This window comes from Falco naumanni, chromosome Z (assembly GCF_017639655.2).
Source record: "Falco naumanni isolate bFalNau1 chromosome Z, bFalNau1.pat, whole genome shotgun sequence".
NCBI lineage: Eukaryota > Metazoa > Chordata > Aves > Falconiformes > Falconidae > Falco > Falco naumanni.
The window spans coordinates 61,239,106-61,265,068 of NC_054080.1; the positions used below are offsets into that span (position 1 = coordinate 61,239,106).

General features: G+C 41.7%; 1 protein-coding gene across 1 annotated transcript in view; it reads left to right on the forward strand.

The window, feature by feature from the left end:
• The window catches only part of CMYA5 (cardiomyopathy associated 5), a 46,086-nt gene extending 21,429 nt beyond the window's left edge, over positions 1–24,657 (forward strand). Inside the window, exons 3-13 of the mRNA XM_040580847.1 lie at positions 1,101–1,196; positions 1,890–2,123; positions 3,818–3,840; positions 5,784–5,905; positions 10,368–10,517; positions 11,571–11,717; positions 15,108–15,252; positions 20,814–20,947; positions 21,734–21,833; positions 22,902–23,078; positions 24,044–24,657. Of these exons, the coding sequence (XP_040436781.1) occupies positions 1,101–1,196; positions 1,890–2,123; positions 3,818–3,840; positions 5,784–5,905; positions 10,368–10,517; positions 11,571–11,717; positions 15,108–15,252; positions 20,814–20,947; positions 21,734–21,833; positions 22,902–23,078; positions 24,044–24,296 (1,581 nt within the window). The 3' untranslated portion in view covers positions 24,297–24,657. The remainder of the gene's footprint in view (positions 1–1,100; positions 1,197–1,889; positions 2,124–3,817; positions 3,841–5,783; positions 5,906–10,367; positions 10,518–11,570; positions 11,718–15,107; positions 15,253–20,813; positions 20,948–21,733; positions 21,834–22,901; positions 23,079–24,043) is intronic.
• The last annotated feature ends 1,306 nt before the right edge of the window (positions 24,658–25,963 follow it).

Below are 25,963 nucleotides of genomic sequence, written 5' to 3' on the forward strand. Positions count from 1 at the left end.
GTCAAGCCACAAATAAACATCCCATTATACCCCTCCCTGGCTGTGGAACATGGGCATGAAGCCAATATTAAATCTGGCTACAACACAGACTTGGCTTCACATGATTTTTAGGGCTCAGGGCTCAGGTTACCTTGAGACAGCACTTGTATGTTTCTTGTTACTTCTGTGCAATTACTGTGAAAACTTTAAGATGGCAAATGTATTGTCATCTGAATTTTAACTGTAGGAGCATAGCCCCACAGTAAATGAAATGTGCTATGGATGGCATATGTCAGATTTTATAGGTTATCTTGAGAAACAGAAGTTTGCTTCCTAATCTTGGTGATTGGCCCTAAATATTTATAAAGTGAGCTTTCAACTGTACAGTCCAATGTGACATTGCTAATCAATAGAAAGTCATATGTTAGTTTTCAACAGATCTAGCTGTAAAAAAATTGCCACAATATGAAACTGTTACCAAATTAAGTTAACCTTCCTTTTAGATTTATGCCAGCTAATTAAAACTAAACATTGTCATAAATTATAAATTGCACTTGAGCAGATATCCAGCTTGCTTTCACAAAAGGTCAGGAACGACCAAGAAAAAGTTCTGAGTTGTCTCTGATGCCTGTTGTCCCTTGGACTGCTTTTGTTTCCACATCTAATTCAACCAGTGATTTTGATGATTCTGGTTTATAGGAAATATCTTTAAAATTCAGATTAAAAAAATCATGGCACTGCATGTTCTATTAGACTCATAATCACCTGCATTATCTTCCTTTTTATGGACTTGTTCTTGTGGTCTCTCAAGGACCTTCATGAGGTTCTGAGTACCCTCAGTCTCTAGCAAAGCTACATTGGAATTCATAATGTTCAACAGCTTGTATAGACACTCAGCACCTTGTCGATCTGAGCTCACTTTTCTGGTTTGGAAACAGTTTTGTGACTGTTCCAATTGCTATTTCTGTGCTTGTCATTATAGCAGGGTGATACTTGAACTTAATTTAGCAATTGTTCCAATGGTGGCTCATAGCAAAACAGAAATATTCACCTAAAATAAGTTGCATGTAAACCCTGTATAAAACAACATGTTTATATTACTGAAAAATTTTAAATTTCAGAATCAGTTGAATGAATTACTAATAGCAGTGGAAGAAAAGTCAATGAAGATTGAAGAGTTTGTAGGTGATATTGAATTACTATTTAACTCTGTTGAGGTAAGTCCAGTGTTTTATCACACTAGTTTTCTTTCCCTCTACTTAATTTATATATATATATATATATTACTTATAAGATATGCTTGCCTTGTTTTGTAGCGTCATCATTTCCACTAAAATAGGCTGTTTCTCCAGTCCCCAAATTGACTTCTCCCACTGGAAGGTGTTAACTGTAGGGGAAGAAAAAGATTGCTTTTTTTGCACATTGTTGCAAAGTGGAATATGTGACTGTCAAGCACTGGAGGAAAAGGTTCCTTTCATTTTTTTTGTGCTTATAAAAAGCTCACACTGTTTGTGTCTTTATTTAGAATCCTGTGTGAAGCATTTAAATGAGTTGCCCAATGTCAAAAGTTCTTAATGCCGAAATTCTTAAGCCTTGAGGACTGTATTAATTTCAGTTAGAAGTATGGACTTATTTATCAATTTTGTAGTCAGACTTCCTGCTCAGTGCTTAAATATAGAAGCTTAACTTTAAACATTAACAGTAAAAAAAAAATAAAAATTAAAAATCTGTCATTGTTTTAATGTATTTCTCTAGCATTGTTTCTCCCAGATGAGCTTGCTTACAGAAATAAAGTTCTCTTATTGTCAGTATGCGAGAGGATAGCTTGTACATGAGTGAGAATTGCTGTGTATTCTTTAGATGTTGTGATTTTTTCAGCAGACCAATTTACATCTGCTTTTATTTTGCAGGAAAACTGTAAGAAAAATGCAGAGTTATTGGAAAAGCAAAATGAAGAGATGCTTAAGAAAGTGGTAGCACAATATGATGAGAAATCAGAGAACTTTGAGGAAGTAAAGAAGATGAAAATGGAGTACCTGTATGAGCAGATGGTTAACTTCCAGCAAACTGTTGATTCAGCAAAGGAAACTTTGGAGACAACAGCAAAAGAAATGGAAGAACTTGATGGATTTGTTTTCCTAAACGTAAGTAAAAATGGTTTTCATACTGTAGCTTTCATGATACTTGTTAGGAAAGCACTGTACTGTATCTAGGCTAAGAAAGAATTATTTACCTTTTTTTTTTTTTTTCTTTAAGACGGCTAAATCCTGCAAGCTCAGCTATTCCATTCTGAAACTGCTAGATCATTTCTTTTTGTCATATGAATTCTCAGAGTGAATTGCAAATGATGCACAGGATGAAAACATGACATGCCATTAAGATTTTTTTGTGAAGAGAAGGCTAAGAGACAGTTCAATAATTTATCTACAATTAATTGTCTGCTGAGGAATAAGAAATATTAGAGTAAAAGGTACTTTATGAAAAATGAGGGTGAAACAAGGAAGTGTAATTGAAAATTATCCAAAGCAGAGTTTTTGTTGGGTTGTGAGGTTTCTGTGTTGTTGTGGGTTTTTTTAATGAGCACAGACAGTAGTTATGCACTCAAATTACTGAGGCTGTGATAAATGTTTACTGCTGAAAAACAGTGAGCAGCTGTGTGGTGCTTTGTTGCCAGCCAGGGTTGAAGTATGAGAATGGGCTAGGTTTAGGAATGTGCATGTGAGGTGCATGTCTGTAATGGTCCTTTCCGGATGTAAAAAATATCACTTATGAATCTGCATGACTAGAGGTACCTCGCTCATACCGTTGTCAGTCATAAGCTAGTTTCAGGGGGTCTTACAGGTTAAAAATTAATGGCCTGGGTCCTCCAAGATTGTTCTTGTGCTGCACAACCTGTCTGTAAGCTAGCTGTGGTGCTTTCTCCTCTATACAAGTGTATCAGCGGTCTTGAAGGGGGTGGGATTTCTGGGACAATAATCTCCCATTATGGAGTTAGAATGTAGTCTGATGTTGCAGAGAAACTATCCTGGAATGCAAGAAATGGAAAGTTCAAATTACTGTCTAAAGATCCATCATTTGTGCAAAATAAAACAGCTTTCCAAATACAAACTCCCAGCCCATATACCAGCAGTTATAGAAATAGCAATATTTGGCTTCCTCCCTTGTTCCAAGCCACACAATGTCTTAGTATCCTGAAACCAAGTGAATGCTGTGGTAGGTTGGCTGTTTTGGGATGGATGAAAAATATAGCTTATTTTCTGGAATTTTGTGAGGTAATAAAGCAGTGCTTTCACAAAGAGATCTTTGTAATCTGGAATTCTGTTTGGGGGTGTGAAAATTACTGGATTCCCTGCTCCTTTCTGTTAGTGATAAAGAATGGAAACTTTTCTGTCCACAAGCCGGGGAACATTAGCTGAAGATTCATGGAGCACAGGGGGGACTCTCACTCCATGCGTATACATCTCACCCAGCTTCTAGTGATAAGAAGTTATGAAGGAGTGTTCAGCCAGAATTTGGATTTGTTTAAGTGTAAAAGTCTTGGTTTAAGAAAATATCTGACTGTGCTCCAGTCTTTAAACCGGGGTATTGAATACTGACCCCTCAGGGGCTTAAAACCAGATTTAGACTCTGATAGCCTGCTGAGCCAGAGCTTTGAAGTGGTATATTGTTAAGGAACCAAATTCTCTGCTGCTGTGAATGAGCAGCATCCCAGACAACATCAAGCCAATAAAGTCATGTGTATTTTATATCTGTGGAGTAGCAAGACCGTTAGATGAGTGGCTCTTCAACATTTTCAGGGCTTTGAAAACTGTTAATATCTCTTTTTCTCCTCCTCTAGTCATCGAAAGAATTCAATAAAAGGTATATGAAGTATGAGTTAGTGCACTGTAGTGAGTACTAGGCCTAGCATGCTGGGTGCTTCATTTGGTATTTGCAAGCTTTGAAAACACACTGCTAATATTCATAACTACTTTTTATAAACCTTGCAAAGAATGATATTAAGAGAAGAGCTGCTGTAACTGACTGGTTTTGAAGTGTTTTGCAAATGTTCTGTAATACATCAATTGAACAAGTAGCATTTTAAAATGTCAGCTCAATTTTTGATCTCTACACAGACGTTTTTAAACAGATGTTCCTTGTAGTTATTATTATATACACATATACTAAAAAACATTTTGACCATACTTCCATCTCTTAGACATCACTGGTATGTTCTTTTTTCACTAGTCTGGTTCTATAGTACCTGGTCTCTGAAAGGTTATAATGCAGTGTCACTCACATGGCTGGGGTTGTTTGACTGTATTTCTGAACACAGCTCCAGGAAAAATAATGAGATAAAGTAGCTTTCAAAAGCTTACCAGGAGACTATAGGCTGATGTTTTCCTATGTCTCTCCATCGGCACTGCCTGATTCAGGATGTGTCAGAGGACTGGTGCCTCACCACAGCTGCATCCCGGCCTGCCTGCCAGCCAATACCAGTAAATACATACAATTGCGAACAGTTCTCTGCCGTGTGTGATTTCCTCAAGGAAGTCATTTTGGTGAGACCCATCCTTTATGAAAGAAGCGTTTGATTATAAGCCCATATTCCCCCAATAGATTTTCTAAGGTGAGCTACAAATATGCAGACAAGCTGGCTGCAGGCTCCTCCTATGCAAGACCCCAGATCTGCCTTGCCCACACTGCTGCCGTTGGCTTTGACCAAAGGGCACGGGCATTGTGCAATGTATTTCAGACATACCCTTGTCAGTGCTGCCACAGCCAGCACAGTGATATGCATACTGACATGGACTGGGATATAACGATGACACTAGGGTTTCAATTTGTGGTCAAACTACAACCTTCGGAGAGTGGTCTGTAAGAGAATGTGCCCAAAAAAACCTTCATGGTTCCTGTTAATCTGCAGAATTAGGAGTATGAATTTGGACTCACATGTTGTAAATCAAAATGTGAGAGTCTGGACACATATCTGCATGTACTTTATTGCGTAAGAATAGAGCAAGTGTAATGGGACAAAACAATTTTCCAAGACTTCCTGTATACTTATCTTTACTTGTTTATTTACACACTAAACATAAAGTTTATTCTGTTTTGTGCATGGGTTTTGTTATTACTTTCCTTTTATAATAACCGACTTGCTAAAAAATGTCAAGAACAAGTCTATATAACCATTAGTTTTTTTCTAAAGAAAGTGTATTTTACATTTGTTGTGCTTTGTTAAAATTATGCATGATTAATTCAGTGACTGACAAAAAAGAAGGGGAGAAAGGTAAAATTCAGTTGCCTTGAAAAAAAATAAGCTTTCATTTCCTTGAGGCTGCTTCTACCTCAGAGTTAAAAATATGTTGGGTTTTTTTTCCTGTAATGAACTCAGCAAATATGGGCTAATTAAGTGGAGTCTATCTTCCCTCTCATGTTTTGAGTTTTTTTTGCTTGCCACAAGCAGCTGGTTTACATCATGTCTCTGGAGTCAGCTGCTGGTTTTTAGCTCTAAGGTTTGTAACCTTTAAGAGCACTGCATTAGTAAGCCTGAGCCCCTGTGCTCTTGGGAGCCTTGCTGCGAGCTTCATGTTCTCATGGGTTACATCTATACAGACCGTGTGCACTCTCACTGTGCTACAGATTCCAAACCGCGGTATGCTCTACATGTTCAAAATCAGGGAAGCAGTTTCTCCTTGCATGTTGTCCTCAAGTTCATAGGAAGTGTTTGGAGAAACGTACATTGCATGGTCTTTGCTTCTGGCCTCTGGAAAACTATGCCACAAGGGATTTAACTGGACAGCTATGTGTTTTCTTCCAAACAGATTACTTTCTGCGATGGACAATACCCTCTCTTTAGAAAAGGTGCCCAGTGCTTTTTCACTGTTTGAGCACTATGCGGACAGTCCAGGACAAAGTAACCAGCACTCCTTAAAACATGTGGCTGGTAAGGATCTCAATTTCATCTTTTTAAAAGCCAACATTTTGGCAATGCTTTGGAAATTTTAGTGAGCTAAAAAGAGAATCTATTTGAGAAGTACTGGTTTGCAAACCATGTAATTAGCAATCAGAGCTGAATGTAAAATGAAGTCTAATTGTGCATAAGTGTTTGGCTTATAGTAGAACACTAAGAGGAGCAACAGAGGGAAAGTGGAGGATTCTTGCATTATTTCAGCTGTCTCTATGTCAGATTAGCAGAAAGTCTCTACCTGTAAATCTCCTGAGGCTGAAGAAGTTGCTGTTTGCTTGCAGTCAGGGACAAAAAGAAGCAGTTAAAGGGTGTCCTGAGCTCTCTTCCTCCGAGGGGAGCAGCCCCAGCATCGGTGGTGTGTGGAGGTGAGCAGGAGGCTGGCTGACAGCTCAGGTCCTTGGGCTTGTGCTAAGTGAATGGAGGCACCTGAAACCCCCACGGGATGTGAAGGGAAAGTGGTTAACTGTAGCTGGAAACAGCCTCTGCTTTGGAGATCATCGGTGAAAATTGCTTATCTTATATTTCATGTCCTGTAAAAAGCCTGCCTGTGTGGGCTTTCTGCTCTGCCTGTGCATACATCTATGGAAATTGTCTGGATCTGGACAGCTGTCAATGAAGAATTTGTCAGCACCAATTTGTGGATTTATTTTCCTCAAAAAGGGGTCTTACTCCAGTGTCTCTTTCTCAAGAGAAAGTTTGTTAGGGATCTTGCATCTCACTGTTACGCTTTGTGACCTCTCGTTCACAATCACATGTATCACCACCATCATGGTCACTCTGTGGCTTTACAAGCAAAGCCTCTTTCTCACATGTTTGGTCCCTGAGCACTGGAACTAGAGCATCCATTTCCCTAAGGTGCTTTGTTTCTTGGCTGGATTTTCAGGTGCCTAATGGAACACTGGAGAAGCACCATCTTGCACAGACTCTCTGGTGTCTAGTAAGAGCTGAGTGCATTCAGCAGCATCATTATGGGGACATGGTCTCTCTCCACCCCACCACTACTTTTATTAGACTTAGATGAACTGAGTATCTCTGAGACTTTAATGTCCTTTGTCAGATTTGTATGAATTTGCCTGCAGCATTCGAAGCTTCTCAGGTGAGGTTGGTCAGGCAGCTGTGCATGCAGTGTTACCTATGTCATTTTTTTAGGAAGTCACATAAAAAGATCTTTTTTGTAACGCACTCTCAGTCAGAGTTAACTTAGTGATGTGAATGTGCGGTGTCTTGGTTCAGTTCCTAAACTTCCTCTTGCAGTCCCATGGGTGCAAACATTCATTCTTCCTGGCCTGCTCCCCACTGGCAGTGCCATCCAGGAGGACAGACCCATTTTGTCATGCTGTATTTCCTTTTCCTATAACTCACTTCCAGGTGGTTTTCCCTAAACTGCTAAGATCCGCTTTTCAGTTCGATTTGCATTAGCTACTGTGTTTGCTGAACACCAATGGCTCCAGACCAGTTTGCTTTGACAAACTGGAAATGCATGACTACCCACTAGCAAGCAACCTTCAATGCTTCTCATCCTTTATACTTTCTTTTCTTTCTGAAATACCTGGTTTTCATTCTTCACTTTCTAGTACCAGGTATTTCAGTTGCTATTGTGATTTTTACTTTGGTGAGCAGTGGAAAAAAAAATATTTATTTCTTTCAGAATTATACCCTTCCTGAAGAAAAATAGAGGTAAATGCCCACATGAAACTTTATGTGGAATTGAATGTCTTGAGTACACCATTTATCACGTAGCAGAGGCAAACGTCAGACGCTCTCAATTTTTTTGACTGAACCATTTGATGAAATACATGTGAATTTACCATGTTTCTCCAATCAATGTGTTTTTTCCTTCAGAAAGTATAGTCTTTTGCTGAACAACTTAATAGAATTTCATTTTCACCACTTCAGTAATATCTTTCCTTCAAAATGCCCTCAGTTTCCAAATTTCCATATCAGCTAATGAAAGGCCCTTTTCCCTCAAATTCTTCCTCCTATCATGTAAGCCCCATTGAAAAATGCATAAGCATAAAAAATCCTTGCAGCATGACATTGAGTGTATTGGAACCCAGGCTCTGCCACAAGAAGAGTGGGAATAATTTAAAATTTTTTTAAAATATTATTTCCAAAGCCTGCCACGAGTCCTGCCCTTTTATACCAGAAGGTGAGGATCTTGTAACAATCTTCCATTAGAGTCACAGGGGAATGTAACTGCTTTTCTTCAAGCCCACAAAGCCAACGAAATTTTATTTCTCATTACATTGGAAAGGAGTAAATATCCATAAAATATCTGGGATTATTAATTTTTTCTCCTGGGGGCTGTGGAGATTAGGTAACATGAAGTAAAAACTTCCTTACACCACAAAACTTCAATAAAAACCAAACTGATGAGAAAACATCATGGTTTTCTGTAAAAAAATAAGATTTAGTCAAACTTGTGGTGCAAATATTTCATTTCTTTAACTGAAATTCATTTAAAAAGGGACCAGCATTTTGATAGCGCATAAATGCTCTGTTTTTGAAGAAATAGTTCAACTTCTTGCTTTGAAAGTATTTCCTTTCAGAAGTTTGTATCATATTAAGCAAAAAGGAAATTAGAAATAAAATGTTTCTCAATGTTCCCAAACTGAATTTTGATATATAATTTTTTTTCAGAAGTTTTATTCATTAAGCTAGCTTCTCTTCAGATTTGGCATAATAATAAATCTTGCAATTGTGGGGTTTCTCTGATCATAAAACAATTGTTTCTAGGCAACTTCACAGGAATAAAAAAGCTGGTTTCCCTACCAGGTCCACTGAAAGGAAGTCTTTTCCTAAAGATGATCAATTTTTAAATTGATCAACTCTAGATGCAGTCAAAAGACAAAATGCAGATTGTTTTTAGCAATTAGAAGGTTGAGGGGTTTTTTTCAATGGAAAGCAGATGTAGTCCTACTGTACTGATAGCTCTCTGTATAAATCATAAGGCAACAGCCAGCATCTGCATTTGCCTTGTTCATGCCACAGGGGATCATCATCATTACTGTGAAGATAACTGAAGAAAAGCAAAAGCTTGCTGCTGAGATTCTAGGAGAATTCATGCAATATGGAAATTTACTGGGTGAAGAAATAGAACCATGTATTTTTGTTCCCTGCAATCACTTTAACAATGAGCATCTTTTGGGGCTTTTTTCTTCTTTCTTTACTCTCCCTCTCATTTAAGCCATAATTGTAGAAAGGAACAATATCTCATCAGGGATGGATTTGTGCCGATCAGGAGACAAAGTTTATAAGAAAGCTGGAGAGCCTTGGAGGTCTTTGAAGCACTCTTTGCAAGGGATGCTCCTGTTTGTCCCGTTGGGTTCAGATGCTTTGGCAGAGCTCAGTTTCACCTGTGCACCAATTATTCGTTGTCCACTGGGTCTGTGGGAAAATGACCATGCCAGGCAGGAGCACCTAGCTGTGTACCTGCAGTAGGAGTCCACCTCTGGGCAGGGGTGGACTTGAGTCTGCAGGGAGCCACCTGCTCCCCTGTGCTGTTAAAGCCTCCCTTTGCTTATAGCACATCCCTGCTGTGGTCAGTGTCTGGATTTGACAAACTGCATGAATCCCCTCCTGGTGTGTCAGGTCCTTTCCCCTGCCCACCTTTCTGGGATCAGCTATATACATCTGTCTCTGGAGAAGGCTTTCTTCTTCTGCAAGCTCCCTCTCCCCACCAGTGAGCTATCCTGTGCTGTTTGCTACAAACAAGTGCTTTCAGCCTCTGCTTTCGTGGGCATCCTCTTCATAAGGTGTCCTCTCCTCTGGTGCCTGTGCTGCAAGGCAAAGTCAGGTAATAGAGAAGGCAATCACCCAAAGGAGCCTGCATTAAGCTCCAGGGTCCAGTCTTCTGGCCTTTCTGAGGACGTGGCCTGAAATTCTCAGGAGTCCCTTGAGGTTTCATCAGCACGTGTGCCTCAAAGAGTGGAGCACAGAGCTGGAGGACCCTCCCTGTGACTGAAGGGAGCAGGTTTCTTGGGGAAAGGAGAGGGATTGTTGGAGTGGTATGACACCTCTGCATGTCCAGGATTGCTACAGCCCTGGGAGCCTCCCCACTGGAGGTCAGAAATGAACAACTGTGTCATGACTTACCTGCATGATGGTCCTGCCCCATGGGGAGGGTCCCCAAGAGCTGGGCAGGGCATGGACTCATGCTTCGTGTTGGGTTCAGGTGTACTAGGACTGGATTTTATTTTATCCAGACTGTGGGGGAAAAGGACAGATTCCAATGCTAAGAAATTATTTTTTTCTTTTCTTAGTTTAGGACAGCGTATTGCTCTAAAAGTGCACCAATATTCCGCATTTCATATACTTATTGCGCTTGTTCTGTGGAAATAAGCAACCTGAGTGAAAATAAGCAAGGGTGTTGCCTCATGAACCTGTAAGTAATTTGGCTGAAAATACAGGAGTGTAAGTAACAATGAAAGACTTTCAGTCCCACAGACACCGACTGTCATACCTCAGGAACCAAACTCGGCCACCAGCACCTCCATAGCTGTCTACTGGGCTGTGAATGATGGGGACACCATTGACTGCTTCCAGGTCTACTGTATGGAGGAGCTGCAAGCCAGCAAAGATGCAGGGGGTACGTAAGGTCTTCCCTTCATGATGGCAGGAGTCCTTTCTGCTCTGGTTTGGGGTCAGCAGAAGGGAGGCCAAGCTGCAGGGGAGGTCCCAGGGCACAGAGAGACGAGAAGGGATGTGAAGGCATTGTATGTAGTACTAAGGATGGGTAATGGTGGAGGAGGGTGAAGTAGATGCTGTTCCTTCTGCTCCCATTTGTCCTCCAAAATGCAAGATAAATATCATGGTCTGTGAAGTGCAAGGCAGTTGTTTGCAAAGAAGCAGCAACATCCCTGTTGAGGTGCCCTGTTATGAAGTGGCCTGGCCTTCAGAGAGGATGTGTCTGTGCTGCCCCGTAGGAACTCACAGGGACTACAGACAGGTCTCCCAAAGGGTCTGCCTTCATTAGGCTTTTAGGGTCCTGTGTGTGCTTCAGAAATATGTCCCAAGAAAAAAAGTTACAGGAAAAGATAAGCAGTATTTCCACAGCATTTGCACATGCAGACAGTTGGGGTTTTTTTCCAAATCGACATTAAAATACTTAAAATGTTAAATATGAAATTGAGAAAAGGGGATTGAATTGCTCATTCATTAGAAAGCTCAGACTGATCATAAAGTCACTTTAAGCAGCTGGGCTTCGCACAAATCCATGTGTGTATGTGGGTGCGTGAGTATATGCGTGTGCATGCTAAAGGTTGCTAAGGGCTTTTTATAATAGCTAATTTATAGCTAAGAGCTATAAAGTCCATTATGAGAAACTGTTGGTATAGAGTGGTGAAACCAGGGTTGATACCTGCTGATTGTATGTCACAAATTTGCAGTCTAGTACTCAGTAGGACTGAGGTCCATAATCTCCCTTTGCCATCAACGGTGTTTGAGTGCACTCAACTCAAGGGTATCTCAGAAACTTTCTGTCAAAACTGTGTCAGAGTAAAAGAGGGAGATCTCGGCTAGTAACACTTTCTGGACTTTCTGCAGTGGCTGTTTTTTACCTGCTAGTTGAGAGATGCCATCGTAGGCCGTATCAGTGCAACATGTGAGTGTGACGTCCCATTCATGTGTGTGTTCCTCCTAGCTTTGGTGGAAGAATACAGAGTGACGGTGAAGGAGAGCCACTGCATTTTGGAGGACCTGGAGCCAGATTGTTGCTACAGTGTGTGGGTCATGGCTGTGAATGGCACAGGCTGTAGCCTACCCAGTGAAAAAGCCATTTTTAAAACAGGTATGTACATATGTTACCATTGATTATTATTTTGACATTTGATTATTATAAGCTTCAGGTCCTCGGGTGAATTCTAGTCCATAGTGTTACTGAAACAGAAGAAACTTCTTGATTTAGCCCATCTGGCAGATAGCAGGCAACTCATGGTCATTTCTTTATTTGCTAAGAGATAGTGGCTTAATTGCTCCAGGAAGGAAACATGAAGGCATTCATATTTGAAGATGTTCCCAGTCTCACACCTTGTAAGTGGGGCATTGGTGCAGCACATCACAAATTTCTCTCCTAAGTACACTGCAATGCTCCAAGAAGCTCTGGGAAACCCACCTGGCTGTTCCCTGCTGCTTCTGCTGCTTTCTCCTGCAGAAAACAGCTGCATTTTTTGCCTCTCTGCCATCCTCCCAAATACGTCTATGTTGGATTGATTTAAATTATTAACTTTTCAACAGAAGGCCTGCTTTACTGAGGTTACATGCTGTGTCTAGCTCAGTGGGACACAAATCTCTGCTGTGGCTGAGAGGATCTGCTGCTGTTTAAGTGGTACAAATTATGATGAGGAATTAGATGAGTACTGTTCATGAGCTTCATTTGACTGGCTATTTTTTCTGAGTTATAATTTCCTTAGTAATTTGTATTGACAAAACTATTGCTTCTTGAATTACAAGCAAGGTGAAGCATCCTGTGTCTGAGGCCCTCTTGCAGGCAATTTTTTTAGTGCTACAGGATAAAAACAATTATTCCATTCTTGCAGTCACAAAATACAGACAAGCATATTTAACAGTTTTGTAATTAAATAACTGTGCAACACTGAGTGTATTGTTGAAATCACTTGGCAGCAACCACAGCTTCAAGCCTATTGCTTAATCCACTAGACTTCAAATTTGTTGATGATTCTCTTTGATATTTGATTTGCTATTCATTGGCTAATCAAAGATTATTTTCCAGACAATTCAAAATAGAAATTCAAATTTTACAGCCTCAATAATGTAATTGTAGGCATAATGCAGAATTCCTGCAAAATGGTCAATAATAATGAATTATTGCTACCTAATAAATCATAATTTATAAAGGGGTTTCTCACCTCTTTGAAGCCATTTGAAGCCTTCTGAAGAAGTTAATATCCTCGAGTTTTTCATGCCTTTGTTTGGCCTGTTTCTTTAAGAAAACAAATAAACTAGATCAAATAAGGGCTCATTTAAACACCTTCCCTCAAGATGAGGTGAACTCCTTCTGGAGCGTGCTGAGCCCCAGATGGACTTGCAGGAGCACTGGTGAGCACCGATTGATGCAGAACCACTGCACCCCCTTAACACCAAAGTTGGAAAGATGAGCGCCAGTAATGGAAACCAGTTCTTCAGTGTGAGCCCAGCTACCCTGATATAAAGCTAGAGAATACTTTGATTCTTCAAGCAGTCCAATAAACTCAGAAGCAAGATTTTAGAGTTTATGTGCCGACTTTTAATCTGAATTACTAAAAATAAAAGAAAATAATTTGCCGGTATATGCAGTTATGGGAACATGCACATTAATAGTGGATCAAGGCTGTGCCTTTTCCAGCTGTTGGGAACCCCCACAAGGTTCCTCTGTTGGGATAGCACCTATGGAGGTGGCAATGAGCCTGGGGAGCTGTGGGCAATGCAGGTGGGTGCTGCTGCAGCAATCCCCCCAGCATCTTCTGTCTCCTGCTCTTCCACCTCCCAAATTGACAGCTTGTCTGACCCTTCCCTCAGGAACACACTGTTTCCCAGCTGTATTTTCTGTGAGGGAATGATGCTGAAGGCAGCAGGTACCCCTCTACCTGCCATCCCCTGTCTGTCTGTCTCAAACTGATCTCTGGATGAAGGCTCTTTGCAATCCTAAAGACACAGGTGTGAATGCACCTTCCTCCGTTGTTCAAAACTTATGTGATCCTCACCTTGTATCTGAGGGACAGAGTAATAACTTACTCTTTTTGCCTCTTATAAAATCACTGGACTATTATGAGGATATCAGATACATATTCTAACCGCAGTTAATTTGTTAAGATCTCAGAAGCACAGTAACAACTTTTTCTGGTATGCTCACTCCATCTACTCTTTAGACAGATAATTTCATATTAAAAAAAAAAAAAGCTTGATGTCTTGTGACATACTGTTTGCACATACGTAAGTGAGGGTATGTGTGTCAGTTGCTGAATGCAGGTATTAGGGGATTTAGCTATTAATTTTACATTCTTTCGGAACAGATGCATTTAAAAACAGGCAATAATAAAGTATGACAGAAGAGAATGAAGGGATTGTTACTAAGGGAGCTACACAGATGTATTACCAGATGAGAATCAATCTCACGGTTTCATTGTTCTGCTGAATACCTAGATTAGCTGTTCCTGTAGTAAAATATCAAGTACATCTTAACCTGAACTGCTAATCTCCTGATTTTCACTAAATCAGGAAATTGATATGTAGTTGTAGGTGTCTTTCTTTCCTGTTCTACTAATAACAAGTTGTTTTTCTTACAAAACAGGATGCATCTGGAATGCTTGTTGCACTGCTGTAAGATTATCATATCATAACACTGTCTAATTTCTACTTTTGTCTTAGGCCTCTTATTTGGAACCCAATATTTTTAAAAGCAAACAGCTTTCTATGACTAGGATTTTTTTAAATCGATAACCTTTCTTTTAAGGATTGGTATTAAGAATGTTTGTATGAGTTTCAACAACAGGTTGTAAGGTTCATTTATGTTGCTATTCCTTGGAGAGGGAAAAAGCAAGAGAATACAACTGATCCATTTTCAGCCCATGATGCTGGATGTGCAATTTCACAGAATAGCTTTTGATTACTTGCATTCAGTGCACTATTTTACATTCTGTTTTCTGTTTTGCAGTTGGGCCTGTAGTTCTTAAACTGAGGTTCTAAAAGAGAGAAATTACAGGACCAAATTGTAGCATTGCAAAAATAAACAGGACATAATTAAGCAGAAAGTCAGCATCTCCCTGTGAGTTCTGCAGCAGCACATTTGTTTCTGGTGCAGTTCATGCAGGGACTGCTGAGGACAGGACTGAGGTGATGCAGGGAGAGCTGTAGGCGGTACTGCCTTGGTGCTCTGCTCCTTTAAGATTGGCAGAAATGAGGAAAATGTGCTTGAGGAAAGGCATCAAAATCTACAAGGGTGTTCTAAGGATGTGCAGTAATGCACAAATACTCACAGTGACTTCCCTAGCATGGGTGTTTCCCCCATAATGTAACCCTCTGCTGTTGAAGCACAAACAAGCAAATGATCACTGTAAAGGTGGGCAAAACTGACTATCCTGTGGGATTTTGGGGGAGGTGACTTTCCTTTCCCTTTTGAGCATCTCCCTCCAGCTGCTGGTGCACTCCTTGCGGTATGGCTAATATGTCCCTGTGTCTTCAGCACCCACTGTCCCCACCATCAAGGCCGAGGACTGCACGGTGTGTTGGGACATGGCCACTGTCCGCTGGCATGCTGGCTCGGCGTCGGCGGAGTCCTTCATCCTGGAGTACTGTCGACAGCACTCGCCGGAAGGAGAGGGTCTCAGGTCAGTGCCACCATTGCAAGCACTGCTCGGTCGGATTAGGCAGCCACAAATCAGCATCCCCAAGGCCATGGGTCATTATGCAAGAGATTATTCTGCCTCCAACTGCACAAGGAAGAAATCTGCTTCTGCGTGCTGAGGAGCTCATAGGACAGACACTGATCTATGAGATCAGGCTGGGACATAAAAATACTTTTTAATTTTGCTTAACCGGGAAATCCCATTCATTTGGGCCCAAAACCTTGGAGATGTTGCACTGTCTGCAGTGAACTAGAAGCTGCAGGGCTGTGGTGGCTGGGGAACCAACTGCTGCCCTGCAGATGTCATGGCCCTGGGCAGGGCAGGGTAGCTGCTGAGCTCCAAGGGAAGGAGTGGGATGGAGGAACTGGACCCAGTTCGCTCTCTGCTTTGTGGTGAACAACATAGGAGCCAGACTGGAGCATAGTGAAGGTGGTATGGGTGTCCCAGTAATATTGGTGATACATCTCCACTGTCTGGATGTGCAGGCAGGTGCCTCTCAAAGCACAGCTGAGCTAAGCACTGCCGAACTGTGCAGGCATGCCACAGAGGTCAAAGAGCAACCTAAAGAGCAGCTTTGAAAATGGGGGTGGTGTTTGCTTATGCCAGACTCTCTCTGGTTTCGCCTACACAAAGTCTATGCTTCATAGATTGGAGGGTGAGGAGGAATGTAGGCACCACTAAGCCATGAAACCACACACTGTTGAAATGTAGAAAGATTATATGGTGCTTTGTAAATACTTGGGGCTTGGGGTTTTTAATTTGTTTTTTACAAACAACGAAAACATTTTTTCCAGTAAAATATAGTTGCAAATGTCTAGGAAGCTTTGGGAGGTGGAGGGGTGACTTGCCATATGGACCCTGTGGAAGAGCTTCAGTCCAGCTGAGTTTGTCATCTTTGCCTCCCTGGAAGCCTGATTAGGGGTCTTCACCTGGAAGACAGTTCACATGGATTTCATGGAGATATGGCAGAGAAGGAAGAGCTCTACCCTGTGCAGTCAAAATTAGTTGACTAAAAGGTTCATGGGTTTCTAGCAGACAAGTATGCCAGTGAAACAGTGTGTGCCTTGCTGCTTACAAAAGTAGGTTAAAAATTGAAATAAAAAATTTCTGTGGGGTTGGAAGACCTATTTTTCATGCAGTAGCAGCATGCTGCATTAATGCAATCAAGGACTGGTCTTGCCAAGCTCTCCTGCCTCTCAGAGGGCAACCATGACCTGCACTGTTTCATACATATTTCATGAGGCCATCAATTCCCTGTCAACCTGCCAAAGTCACTGTTGGTCAAGGATAATGCAGATGCTCCCAAAACCTGTGCTGTGTGTTTGCCCTCAGATTTCTTTGCTGTTAACTGGAATTACCTCTTTTTCTCAAAACTGGACCAGAAAGTGTGACAGTTTCTGTAATTGGTGAGCGAGGTGTCAATAACACCAAGCAGTTTCCTTGTGGGGTGATAAGTGTGGCAAAAAGCTGCCAGAATTGACCCATTTCCTTTCTCAGTGACCTTGTGGAAAATCTAACTTGTTTGTAATTACACTGAGTCACACTTGACTTTTTGGGCCTCCCTGTGAGTGGAAAGTGGCTTTTCACTGTGACGTGTAAAAAATTCCCACGGGACAAAGTCATGAATCTTCTCAGAATTGCTGTAGTTTAAATTTCTGTATTTGTAGAAGGGCTCTGACTTCTTTTTACAGTGTCAAAGATGATCTTTTACCACTTATTTTCCCTTAAAGCATTACCACTCTTTTCTTTTCCAAAAGCAACCCCCTGAGATTAACCTGGAAAGCTTCTGTAACAGCACAAGACATTTCAGTGATGGAGAATATTTTTTTATTTTATTTATTTATGTATTTATTTATTTTGCATAAAGCCAAGGAAAAAAGAGCCTGCTGGTACATGGAGCATACTGCTGCCTGTATTGCTCCCATCCAGGGCCCCCGTGGTGCAAGTGAGGACTAGAAATCAATGCCTTATGTAGCTGATATAGTGAGAAGCTGCCTTCTTGGAAGTACCTGTAGGGAGCTTAGAATTCCTATGTCAAGTACTTTTATCAGGTGGAATAAAACTGTGTCTTTATGGACACCTAGCATTTGCGCCTGGAAATACCGTAGTTTCTTCTGGTTGCTTTTCTTGAAAGTTGGGGTTTGTCCTTTGCAAGTTTCCTGAGCAACACTCATCTTGGGGAGCAGCCAAATGCGGACTCCTTTGGCAGACAGCCTGTGCCTCTCACGCTTGTGGTGGCCCTGTAGCTGAGTGATTTCTCAGTCCCTGGATGGGAGTTCAAATACGTTTCTCAGCATCTCTGGACAGTTTATACAGTTGCTGCTGGGGACACAGCCTGAAAACACTGGTTGGGGAAGGACGTCCAAGCCAAGTCCTGGAGAAAGTGGCATGGTCCCACCCCACAAGGCTACTTTCACAGACATTGTTCTAGGAGCTCAGCCAAGGCGAGGGACACAGCCAAGGGAGCAGGCCGGAGAAATACCCCCATCAAACAGCCAGAGATGAGCGTGGACCCCCTGGTCTGGGCCAGCCCCCTGTCAGGGAGCCTTGGACATGTCACCGAATTGCAGGATGGTTGAGGTTGGAAGGGATTTTTGGAGGTCATCTGGTCAACACTCCTACTCAAACAGGGCCACATGGAGCCACTTGCCCAGGCAGCTTTTAAATATTTCTGAGGAGGTCCTTAGAGTAGTTCTGGAGCAGTCCCAGCTCCCCAGGGAGAGAATTTGAAGCACATCTGGAAATGAGTTCATTAAAAGTTCCTTCTAAATACTATTTAAAAAAATATTTTTATCTGTGTTTTCCCTTCTGAGTTCTCTCTCCTTGCCAGTTTGCCATCTGAGGGACTTGGTTTCGTATGAAATCATCTTAAGTCTACTGCAACAATGAGTCCCTGGCCTCCTGCTTTGGTCTTAAAGCTCCTTCCTGGGTTGATTCTTTTTCCGGAATCTTCACAAGGCTTGGAAATTTTCTTTCAGTTTCCAAAGCTCTGCTATTTTCTCACCATTCAGCCTCTTTGTGTTGAGAAGTCAATGGAGCTGTGGGTGGAAGATGGAAAACTGTGAGAAACGTAGTCCAGGGATTAAGTGTGTGGGCTGTTCAGATGGAAACCATGTATCACATCATGAGAAATCTGTAAGGCTCATGGAGGCAGAAATTAGTACATTATGCAGTGAGTTTGTAAAAGTGGAAGTGACTGAGTGTCACCCTCTCTGCCAATGCAAGACCAGCACTTCCAGTAACAAAAAGTTTACCGTCTACTTGCAGAGCAGGTCTAATGCTGGAAAAGCGAGAAGACAGAAGAGGGCATCACTGTGCTTAAGATGTTGCCATAAACAGCTTCTGACAAATAGCTCGGCATATCCTCCCTTCATCTCACTTGTAACTACTTGCTCAAAACTTCTTTCTGGTAGTCTGTGGTTCAGATACATGTCAAAGATGTCAAAACGGTGCTTTTACAGAACAGATTGGGTGAGACTTGCCCAGGAAGCATGGACAAATTTCTTCAAAGCTTAGATGCCCCCTTCTTTTCCCCTGCCTCTGCTTCCATCCCAGTTTTCCTTTCTCTCACTTCTTTTATATTTGCCTTCTTGCTCAGTTCCCATCTTGTATTTTTCTTTAACTCATCTTTCCTTTTTCTCTTGTGCCTTACACTCAGATGAGCTTTTTTCCTCTTCCAAGTCTAAAGATCTCGGGTTCCTTTCATCAAGCAACTCATCAGGTTGCACCTTTTCCCTGAATCTTTCAGTAAGAACCGACCAGCCTGCCAAACTCCCAGTGCCTTGCTGAAGTGGTCTTGTGGTTGGTGCTTTGGTTAGTCATGGGGGTGAAGCAAACTGCAATTGCTACCACGTTTGGGCAACCCATTTCTGTTTACTGCATTAGTTCCAGCATTAATGTAACACATTTCCCAAAGGTGACATGGCCCTGTGCTGATCACGCAAGAGCCCCAACCTCTCTGGAATTCTTTCAAATTGAAAAAACAGATCACAGGAGCACCCTGTGCTTTTTCTCAGTGCTTTCAATCACTTTCAATGACAGCTGTCAGTACAAAATACCTGTTACAATCTAATAAGAATGATGCACCAGTCTTTCCCCAGAGCCATCCTCCTAGACGCAGAGCTCTATGTGGTGTTAGCAGGAATTTGGTGTGTGTAGTGCTATAGGGTTTTACCTTTATGTAATAAATGCAGCAGAGGGAAGCATGTGAAAAACCCTGACGGATGAGCACCGATTATTCTTCAGATTGTACTGCTCTCTGGTGAGACATATGTGGAAAAACAGACACTATGAGTGAATAGCAATGATCTGATCTGACTGCTGACTCACCTACCTTACCTCCTCTGGGGTCACAACAATTAGGGCTAGAAAAGGTAATTTGTTTAATTTAGCTTCCCATAGAGACATTACCTGTGGGAAGGAGACCATCCTGGGTGCCACTCTCAAACCTGAGGTTGAAGGGAAAGTGCCTTTACAAAGGCATGTCTCCTATTCATGACTTTAAATAAACTGCCTTGAAGATTTGTATAAGTATTTCTGGGAGGAAACTATCAACTTTATACAGAAGAACAGTCTTTACCTGCAGGCATACAATGCATTGAATATATACTCTCTGGCTTTGCAGCTATCAGTCAAAGCAAAATCAAGGAAAATCAGGATCCAGTGTATGAGAATTTGTTAAGCCAATTCTTCATACTCCTGACAACACAGAAAATAAAGTTGGCATCTTTCTAGCCATCCAAAGTACTTCCAGTGGCACTTCAAAGCACCTGTGATCATATTGAGTTGGTACTGACTGTTGCTTTCCAGCAGTGTGTCAAAATACCAACAGTTGAGTATGTGAACACTGGAGGTTTTGAGGCACCACAAAGCAGGGCACTGTGCAAAGGCAGTTCCCCTGCCACTGCCTTTTGCTAAACCAGTCTGTGAGACTGCATGGCACCATAAGGGAGACAAAGTCAAGAATTTGTTGATAAACAATTTGTGAGCCAGGAGGTCATAATAAGAACTGTATGGTTTCAGTATGGTCTCAGATATGGGTATCCTTTTTTTTTATCTGGAATATGTCCCCAGAGAGTACAAACACAAGAATTGTTTTCACTGTGGTGCAAATGAATTAATTAAAAGGGTTGGGGTTTTTTTCTTCAGAAGCTTGTCCATTTTGTAAAACAGATTTTTCACATGAGGCAGATGAGAATTCGATTCTGTGCTGCTTGCATTTCATGTGATGACATATGCTGTAAAATGAAGTAAGCATTACACCAGATAACTGCACTGAGTGAGAAGGTGGTACAGGAACAAAGACCTGAAAATTTGTCTGAAAAAATAAGGAGGATCCCTCAAGTGACAAATGCCAAAGCTCCTACATGATCCACTTGTTTGTAAAATAAGTGTTTGCCTTTCTGATTTGGAGTTTCCAGTTGTGCCTGTTGTTTCAGTAGTCGACAATACTGTTAGCTGGCTTAGCTGTTTGAATAAATTAGTCTTTCCAGGTTTGGATATCTGCATACATTTTCAAGTATGAAAATCTTAAAAATTTGCAGATCTTTTGCTGGTATAAAGAGACCTGAACTGAAAGTATCCCTGGAGCCCAATGTGAACTATTTCTTCTACTTGAAGGCTGTCAACCCATTTGGGACAAGTGAACAAAGTGAAGCAGCTCTCATCTCAACTAAAGGTAGATCACCATTTTCTGATGTCAAAACAATGGGACGGAGGGGCAAAGCAGCCAAAGATGGAATTTTCCTCTGGAAATCAAACCTAAACTTTCTGATAGGAGAGTAAGCAAGTTATTGAGATAAAAGGGATTGTGTTTTATCTGCTGCTTAAAATCAGCACAGTCACGGATGACTTCACTTTAAGTTGGTGTATTTATGTCAGTGTAAAATTGATGTGACCTCAGAAGCAAAAACATTGAATTCTGTCAGATACATGAAATGATTAAAAATTCTTCAGGGATCTCAGTTTGCTTGAGTCTGGCAGAGCACGTTCTGATGAAAGATAACATAATCTTAAAAAAAAGCCCCAATTAAATCCTTGTGGACTTTGGATTTCAGGGAAACAAGCAGAACAGTTTTAAAATGTAATGGATGATTTAAACTTTAAGGTTTCCAGATGAATATCATTAAAACATGTCTGGTTCTTCCAAACCAGCCTCAAAATTCAAATTTGCTATTTTGAAAAAACAATAGATTGAACATTATTTGACCTTTTTAAATAGTGAAGACTCCTTTATCACTTAGCTACAGTTCTGAATATTAGACTGCCATCCCAATCAGGCACAGCTTACAAGACCCTTAGCATTTGCATCCTTTTTTCTGTTGCATCTACCTGCCAGTAGACACAACTCTGTCCAGTTGACAGCTAAAACGGTAGTAATTGTTGCTTAATGTTTTATGATTCATCTTGTGTTAACATGGCCAGCCTCTCATAACTGGTGTTTCCTTTTCACTAATTGTATCAGGAACTCGGTTTCACCTGCTGAGCAACACAGCCCATCCCGCTTTGCAAATCTCCTCCAATGCAACAGTGATCTGCCTTCCTGAGAAAACAAAATTCACAGGGTGAGTAGCATCATGACAAGCATGATCACCCTGTGGAGTTCAGGATGGGTCCCTCACTCTTATTTTTGCCTATAGGTAGCTTTCACTTGACACTAATTAATTTTGTAGAACTGAAGCATTTCAGTGACACAGCCCCTGGACTTTGCGTGATTGACCCCCACTTTCAAGCACTGCAATATTTCAATAAGCCAGTAGCAGCATTGATGTAGGTTCTGGGAAGAGTTCAGTTTCACACTGAGGAACTGCCAGAAAGTCAAAGGCAGTGGTACCTACTGCAGTTGCTGGGTTTGCCTCAGTCCATGGTCACTTGCTTAATCCTTCAGAGCACTTCGGTCTCAAAGCAATTTGTGGCTGCCCCAAGAAGGCCAGATTTGTGGGCTTATTTTTTAATATATTGTGGCTGGAAGTAATCCATCTCCCATACTTTACTCCTCTACTGAGGGCATTATTGATAATGTTTTCCAAAGCATCTGTGGCTTTGGAGAACTAGGAAGTGTTCCTGGAGTATCTATAGAACAGTTGTACCAGCCTAGCTCCATCCATTGCAAACATGATTTTTGCAAAAAAAAAACCCAAACATGCTGATACGGGCCCAATCACAAGCACACGTTAGCTTGCATAACTTGTTCCATTACTGAGATGGCTTCTTAAAAAGTAATGAGATATTACCGGTTTAAGCACTTTTTTTTACTATTACAGCTGAATGCACGCGAAGTGTTTGCCACTGTGTCTACTCAAACCAGCCATACTTCATAGTTTGCACAGGCTGAATAAATTTGAGATCCATTCTTTGCCTCCAAAGTCACCTTTTCCACCTTTTTCTAGCTTCGTATAACTTTTGGTGAAGTTGCATGGGTTTGCCTCCTTAAGATGAGTCCATCTCAGTGCAAAGATGAAACGACTCTCAGTGACAATATTCAAATCTTTGATAAAACCCTGCAGTTAGAAGAACAGAGTGCAATCAATTAGTAATTTTAGATGCTGCTACATGATGTGATTGAAAGAAATATCACAATATGGTTGGTCTGCCACCATACTCACTTTACTGTATGCCTCTTCCACAAACAGGTTTCCTTCAGTCCTGGGTGAACTGCTGCCTGCTAGGGGACGTCATTACTGGGAAATTGTTGTCACTGCCTGCAGAAGCTACAGGATTGGGATTTGCTACAAGGCAGTGCCACAGAGTAGTATCTTGGGGCTGAGTGATACCTCCTGGTGCATGCTGTGCTGTCCTACACAGACCAGGTAAAGCTTAGTCAGCCTAGCTGCTTGGGAGGTTACTTGCCCTTCACGTAAATGAAGCTGGCCAGCTTCAGAAATCACAAAAGCAGAAAGGATTCTTCTGCTTTCCTTCTGAAAAATTGAGTTATAAGGAAAAGACAACTACAAAGGAGCTTTAGGCCTCCTCTTAATTAACAAAAAAAAAAGCCTTATAAAGCACCTCAAAAAATAAAAGTTAATCTCAGACAGACCAGTTCACAGCCCTTGAACCAGGCAGTGAATAAAACTTAAAAACTAATTTGCTACTGCTTTGTCATACCAGGCGTGTATGCTGAACTGCTGCACAAAATCCCAGCAAGTGTATTTATTTCCATAAATGCGTTCCTTTTAGAACCTATTTCCACCTGCAGGAGATGTCAAGACTCCATAGGGAATGCCTTCTCCTGCCTTGTCCTTCACAGCAGTGGGCACCCAACTGCCACTGTGGCAGGGCTGCAGGGTGCTGGGGTAGTTTTTAAGCAGTCCAGTGCCGGGCTGCTTGGAGGTTTGTAAGGCATAACCCTGTTAATGGCATAAAGGTGCTTTTGATCTAAACAAGTGTGCTTTTTTTAGTGTGAAATCATACAGATGCATGAACATAAGTAGCTAAATGAAACATCTGAGACGTAAAGGGTTTTGCCAAAGCAGAGCTCATGGTTAAGTCTGCATAAAGACTTGTAATAAGAAATACATAGAGTAATATGATTACAGGAAGTCTGCTTTTATGCTGGGAGTCCAAAGACATGAAGTGAAAGAGCTCATCGGCATGCCAGGCAGGGCTTTGAAGCAGTGCCATGTTGGTTTTGCTTACGTACTGAGCAAAATGTGGTTGCCATGTGATACGCTGCTGTATGCAGCCACCTGTTAATAGGTGGGAATAAAGCCATAGGTTATTTCTGGTAAATCACCATGAGGAGGCTCACTGTATTCTGGTTTCCATATTCCTGCAGCTTTCTCTACAGATTTCTTCACACCGGTGTGATGAGTGATGTCCATGTGACAGAACACCCAACGAGGATTGGCATCCTGTTGGATTACAGTGGTGGCAGGCTGTTGTTCTTCAATGCAGAGAGAGAACTGGTGCTGTTTGCCATCAGGCACAAATTCACTGATGCTGCTCACCCAGCTTTTGCCCTGGAGAAGGCTGGGATGCTTACCCTGTGCACGGGAATGGAGCTGCCAGAGTTCGTAAAGAACAGCTAATCCCCTGCTTTACACCACAGAAAAACTGGCAGTTGCAGTGCCAGGGGACAGGGAGAGGAAGAGGGGTGCCCGGGAGGGTTGTCTAGTCTTCACTGATGAATGCTATGCACACAGCTCTCCCTCACATCATCAGTAATTGTAGTTAATGCTCAGCCACACAGTCATCCTGAGCCTGGAGAAAAAATTGCCTCCTTCAGGTGGAGTGTGTGTCTAGTGATGTACACAGGAGTACTTTTGAGGGGAAAAATAAGTTTTGTTAGATATGAACATTAAGAGGGGGGGAGATTACTTTCCCTGTAGAAATGATAGTGCTAGCTGTCTTTTTAAAGTTGATGATGAGCCTGTGTATGAAATAAATGCATTTCTCACTGCAATACGTGACAGCCATCATTTCATCATTTACCAGGACGGTCAAAGCCTGAATCCAACATGATATGTTTGAAAAATGTACAAAAATTTCAACAACTGAAACATTCTGTAGGTTAATACATCTTGTGTTATTGTTTGCCAACTCTTTTTAAACGCACAAATTGAGAAAACTTGAAAACTTAGAAATCTGCACATTTGCAAAATAAGTGAATCCCAGACTAGTCTTCATATCTGTCATGTAAAGTTTGAATATGCAACACCTACCCAGCCTGCTCACAGCAGACTAACAGGCAGCTACCTGACTGTGTCAGCAAATACCTGTTCCTGTGAATACTCATGAAACACATGTATGAGGAAACTTGATACTGGTGCTAAAAGTCTTCTATGCTTTTCGTCCTCAATTTGGTGGCTAAGTGGTTTTGATGGTGAAGGGAAGGTTGCCACCTGGGACCGTAGGGAACAGTCAAATTACCAGCAATCTTATCGTGGATCACCCTTTTTCCATCACTGCTTTTTACCTTTGCATTTAGAGATTGGATGCTCTTAATTTCAGGGTTGTGGATATTTTCCTGCAACTGTCCTGCTCTCTCTTGTTACCTACACTAACATCAGCATCGTGGCAGTGAGATGCAGTGTTTCAGGGCCATCAAAACAGGCAGGCTAGAAATGGTTGACGTCAGCAGAGGAACAGGATGCTGACTTTCCCCCTTAGCTTTTTCAAACCATTTTTCCAAGCACTTCACACACTGGTGGTGCAGTTGTCTTCTTGCCTGCCTCAGGGGCTGAACACATGAATGCCAGTGGTGCTGCACTCCAGTGAATGCTGGGGGGACATTAATCTTAAGGCAGGCAGGCAGGCAATGCTTTTCATGCTGTGTCTGCTCTGGAGATTTCTGCCATGAAGGACTGGGCTGCTGGACTCATTTCTGAGCTCAGCTGAAGAGCTGTACTCCACAAAGTAAAGCAGATTTCAGGAGTCTAACAGAGGGTTTGTCTCTGAAGAGAGGACTTAAATGAGTTACAGGGAAGCTTCTGCTTTTTACGCTCAGAGAAGGTGCCTGCTGCTGCTCTTTATTTATGATTTAACACCACCAAGGCATGTGCTTGCTGCTTTAGCCTGCTGTATGCTTGGTGTCCCAGAGAAGCCACACTACACACTGTCATAGGCTCAGGCGAGATGGCTGGGGCAAGATAAACAAGATCCTGTGACCATTTATTTTAAGCCAGAGCTCTTTTTGGCGTTTCAATTAAAGAGTGCCAGTTCTGGGTCCCTGCTGGGGAGAGGGGAATGAAAAAGC